Source organism: Physcomitrium patens, chromosome 18 (genome assembly GCF_059467195.1).
Source record: "Physcomitrium patens ecotype Gransden chromosome 18, ASM5946719v1, whole genome shotgun sequence".
NCBI lineage: Eukaryota > Viridiplantae > Streptophyta > Bryopsida > Funariales > Funariaceae > Physcomitrium > Physcomitrium patens.
Window position 1 is genome coordinate 8,399,500 of NC_143427.1, and position 4,403 is coordinate 8,403,902.

Sequence of the window (4,403 nt, forward strand, 5' to 3'; positions counted from 1 at the left end):
AAAAAAAAAACATAAAAAAACATAAAAAAACATAAAAAAAACATAAAAAAGCGTAGTAAATAACCAAGCATAATAATAAAAGTTTCATATTTTTGTATACTACTAAAAACATTGCTTCAATTTACGTGCTTATATTGCAATCCTCTTGCACCTGCGTTGTTTCAAAATAAAATCTATATATATATATATATATATATACACTAATAATAAAATTAAATACTCTTAAGAAAATTATAACTACTAAAATTTGAATTTTGATATGAAAACATGTTTCAGTTCACTTGAACAATATTTCAACAGACAGTGGATAGTTAATTCCAATCCCTTCTTCCACCCTGATTCCAAGTGTGCATATGAATATTCAGTGCTTTGTCACCATTTTCATTTTGTCACCATTTTCATTTTGTCACGGTGGTCTGCGTGCTTTGAAAACGCGGTTCTGGGTTCCAACCCCACTCCCCAGCATTTTCAGTACACAGCAACTACCGTCGTATCGTTTAGAAATGTCGGTGCTGCAAATAGGTGTCTTGTGAACAGGTTGCAGTTTCCCATTATTGATCATAATTTGATGCTGAAGCCAGATTTAACAAGAGATTCCCTTCTGTCTAAATTAAACCTAAACAATAGAGCGTGCTACTTTCATGAATACCAAATATTTCCATAAGTGAAGAATAATGTAATTACTGTGTGATTTGCATTGTAAGTGGTTTCTTCTTTTGCATGGAGTTGGAAATTTGAGTGTGGACCAAATCTGGTGATCGGAAGGCATGGATTTCCTTTGTAGAACAGTCTCCTGAATGAGGCTATGGACAATGAGCCATACACAACAATCCACAACTGCAGCTTCACTGGAAAAATCACTAGCGAGAGAAAGAGTGAGAGAGAATTATACAAACTTTATATAATCACATAACAATAATCTGTGGATTGAACCCCTCCAAATTAATACAATACCTACACTAAACCTGCAGCTATCTACACAATCTTCAACCTTGACGATAAGGCTTACTTCACAAAGATATCGTGCCCGCCTTGTCAATTATCAACAGGAAGTAGTCAGAACTCTATCTACATAGCTACCATAAAACCGAATTGATGTGTGATCAAAAATAAATAAATAAATAAATAAAATCTACTTAAAAGAAAAGATTACACCAGTGCAGCCATTCCGATGTCGCTATAGGTAACTTCCTAAATTTATAAAATTCTAAGAATGGGGACCTTACAGGATCCTATGATTTTTGGCTTTGTGGATACCTTTGCTGCACTAATGGGCGTAGCACAAATAGATATCTATCCACGCAGTAGAAGTATAGGCACTCCAGCGCTTAAAGCTCTTTCTTCGGCTCCTCAACTGCGCTCGTTTGAGTCTCCTTGGACGATTCGGTTGTGGCAGGTATCAATCCGATCCAGAGAATAGGCAGCAAGGCACAGGAGGCACTGATGAAGATACCCAAAGGCAACCCGGAGAAATCCGTCCCAGATATGTTGAGGTATGTCGACAATGCAACACCGAGATAACCATTTAAGAGGCCTGCCAGACATGATGCTGCCGTGAAGAAGGCGAACACAGAGGCTTCACTGCCGGACGGACACAGCTGGGCCAACAGCACCATGAATGGCAGGCTCTTGAACTGTCCTATAGCTTCCACAAACGCTGAAGCTCCAAGCACAAACCACTTGTCAGGAACACCGAGCTCCAGGTTGATACGCTTCACAATGACTATGTCGGTGAGCATGCAAAGTGAGAGGAGGATCTGGACAATGGTAAACAGCCGCCGAACAGGCACACCCTTGAGAGCCTTGTTGTAGAGCATGCTGCCGAAGATCAAGCCAACTTGACCCACCAGCCTGGCAAGCCCCAGCACGGAAGCATTCAAACCCAAGTGCTCCGTGTGGAAGAAGAACATTGAGCTTCCGAGGCCTGGTATGAAACCGAACGATGAGAGGAACCACAGGAGGGGCCTGTGGAGTGCGGGCTTCTGGAGGGCGGCTTTCAGCTTTGTGAGCTGTTCCCACATTGCTGAGGAAACGTCCTTCTGTGCTGGGGATTGTTTGAGCTTTGGATTGTCATCGGTGCCCTTCTCCGCAGGTCGTAAGCCAAATGAGTGCTCACTTACAGAGAAGGTCAAAAACACCTGAATTGTGAGAAGAGATATGAAGATCTGTACCATGGCTTTCGGGGTGAGCATCTTCATAGCATACCCGGCGGTCAAGTTCCCCACCACTCCACCGAATGCCATTGCTAGCCAGACAAAGGACTGCAGCTCACCTGAATCAGTTACACAGAAGAGCTCACTCATTAGCACACAAGAGACGAGAACAGGAATAATTGGTTGTTGATGTTGAATGTTTAAAGCCGGACGTGGAATTGCCGTAAGTCATGGGGATGGAATTGAATATATCAACTTCCAAGACTCAGAATCCCTCAAAACGTGTTTACTACTTGCAATACTCCAAAACTTAATACAATTAAACGTATAAAATGAAGGACGCACTATCGATCTTCTGGTGACGAATAGAAGGTTCTGTGGAAATACCTTGCTGGGCACCCGCTTTGTTCTTCCCAGCTTCGGCAACCATGGCATCTTGCACAACCTCCGATATGGCACCACCTAAGTTTGTGATAGTGAGGAATGCTGTCAACATGCTAGCCGTTGACGACACCCCCGAGAACGTGGCTATTATGGTCCAAGCAAACAATTGAAGCCCCCCTGTGTGACATCAAACAGAAAAGGGGTGATGACTCAGCCAACTCGCACGAAGATTAGCAGCAATGGTCTGCATGCTGTGGCACCTCATTGTCTCCATGTTGCAGAATTTTCAAGTCTCTAAATTTTTGCAAATGGACGTTGGGAAGGAAACTGGTAAGTCTTTGCACGTGACACTCAATTTGAATGCATTTGGAGATATATTCATAACTAGTGATCTTACCTGCAAGAATGAGATACGGAAGACGATGCGCGCCTTTAATGTACACAGAGTCGGAAATAATGCCGTAGACGGGCTTGGCAACCATGGGAAGCATAGTCGTTGACATTAAAAATTGCATTGTGCCAGGGTCAACCTGTGTCGTTATAAAAATGTCCCAAAGTAGCCCTTCAGGATGCTTCCTGTAGTGAATAGAAGCTTCCTCTACGAACAGTCATGAATCGCAAGAGCACGGGAATACTCATGCAATGGAATTCAATGAGAAAATTGAACGACTCACCTTCAAATTGTCCTTGTACCAGTAAGTCATGGCCATCCAAGGGAAACTTCTGAAGGACTGCAAGAAGTAGCATAATGACACCAAGGACATGAAAGTGCCTCCATAGATTTTCCTTAGTCGGCCGATGGTACCCATGGCTTCTGCTTCAAAAGCCCCCTGTACACACTCTTCGACCTCACCGTCGTCGTCGTCTAGAATCTGAACAAACGATTTTCCCGCGGTCATCTTTTCGTGCTCAGTTTCATGAACTGGTATGGAAGCAGAAAAACATGAAATCAAGAGAATAGATCACAGCATTTATCAAGTCCCTTCAAAGACACACAACGAATTGCCGACCACATAACCTTCACAAGGAAAGTAGCCACTCTAATTTGCGCACAGGAGTATTGACAATTGAAAACTACGACAGACAGAAAAACTTCCTACCAGCTCGTAACTAGGCAAAATGACGGTCCGAGGATAAGTTCATGGCTCTCCATCTCTCGCCATTTTTGAATTCCCCGCAACGCAGTGCTCAGTCAAACCCACAGCCCTCACTTCCACTCCAAGCAACACAATTAGATTAATGCTTGACGAGCAAGCTGCGAAATCGATCACACCCCAACTACCCCGCTCGCGGTTCAACACCTACAATCTCAAAGTCTTCATGTACTGCACACATCAGCTTTCACTGTCACAGTCTCCCTCGATTGCTCTAAATACTCAGTTACCTGCTTCACTTACAACGAAAAGCCGCTTCTTCGGTTCAATCTCAGTCGAAAGTTCCCGATTGAACTGTAAAAGCACCTGCCGGCGAGGCCGATCAGTCTCCTACCACAGAGCTAATATTTTCCAGAATTCTTATGGACCCTGGTTTCCCATTTGAGGCGAAAAACATGTGACGGAATACGGTAATAGGGGCCCTCACAAGATGTGCGAGGAAACATGCAGAGCTTCTGAATTTCAGTTTAATGTTTATTACAAAGAACTAAATATGGGGTCGACATATCTACTTAGATGATGCTGAAGAAGAAAAAAAAAGAAGAAGATCGTCGTAACACGCTAAAAGTACCCAATTAAAATTGTGATTTTTATATTTATATTCGTGGTGGTAGAAACTTCGACTTTTTGAGGCGTATCGTGCGGTAGGGCCCGAGAGCGTGGGGTCAGAGGGCGACAAGTGTTGAAGTTGTCACCGCCACATGTGAGTCTC

The 4,403-nt window shown here is 43.2% G+C and overlaps 1 protein-coding gene across 3 annotated transcripts; it reads right to left on the bottom strand.

The window, feature by feature from the left end:
* Nucleotides 1-876: 876 nt before the first annotated feature.
* LOC112295162 (putative folate-biopterin transporter 7) lies at nucleotides 877-4,075 on the bottom strand. 3 transcript variants are annotated; one of them, XM_024546383.3, is made up of 5 exons: nucleotides 3,935-4,075; nucleotides 3,212-3,409; nucleotides 2,935-3,067; nucleotides 2,541-2,714; nucleotides 877-2,272 (listed from the first exon to the last, which is right to left on the bottom strand). In XM_024546383.3, exons 2-5 carry the CDS (start codon nucleotides 3,344-3,346, stop codon nucleotides 1,329-1,331), a joined length of 1,386 nt encoding a protein of 461 aa, XP_024402151.1. In that variant the 5' UTR covers nucleotides 3,347-3,409; nucleotides 3,935-4,075; the 3' UTR covers nucleotides 877-1,328. The 3 variants fall into 3 exon arrangements, with proteins under 3 accessions (XP_024402151.1, XP_024402150.1, XP_024402149.1); XM_024546382.3 differs by having other exon boundaries at nucleotides 3,922-4,054; XM_024546381.3 differs by having other exon boundaries at nucleotides 3,638-4,043.
* Nucleotides 4,076-4,403: the final 328 nt, after the last annotated feature.

Excerpts from the sequence above, each read along its gene's own strand:
- LOC112295162 (XM_024546383.3), bottom strand. The coding sequence starts at position 3,346 with ATGGGTACCATCGGCCGACTAAGGAAAATCTATGGAGGCACTTTCATG. Across the intron at positions 3,068-3,211 it reads GGTACAAGGACAATTTGAAG|GTTGACCCTGGCACAATGCA; the intron begins GTGAGTCGTTCA and ends ATAACGACACAG. Across the intron at positions 2,273-2,540 it reads CAAAGCGGGTGCCCAGCAAG|GTGAGCTGCAGTCCTTTGTC; the intron begins GTATTTCCACAG and ends TAACTGATTCAG.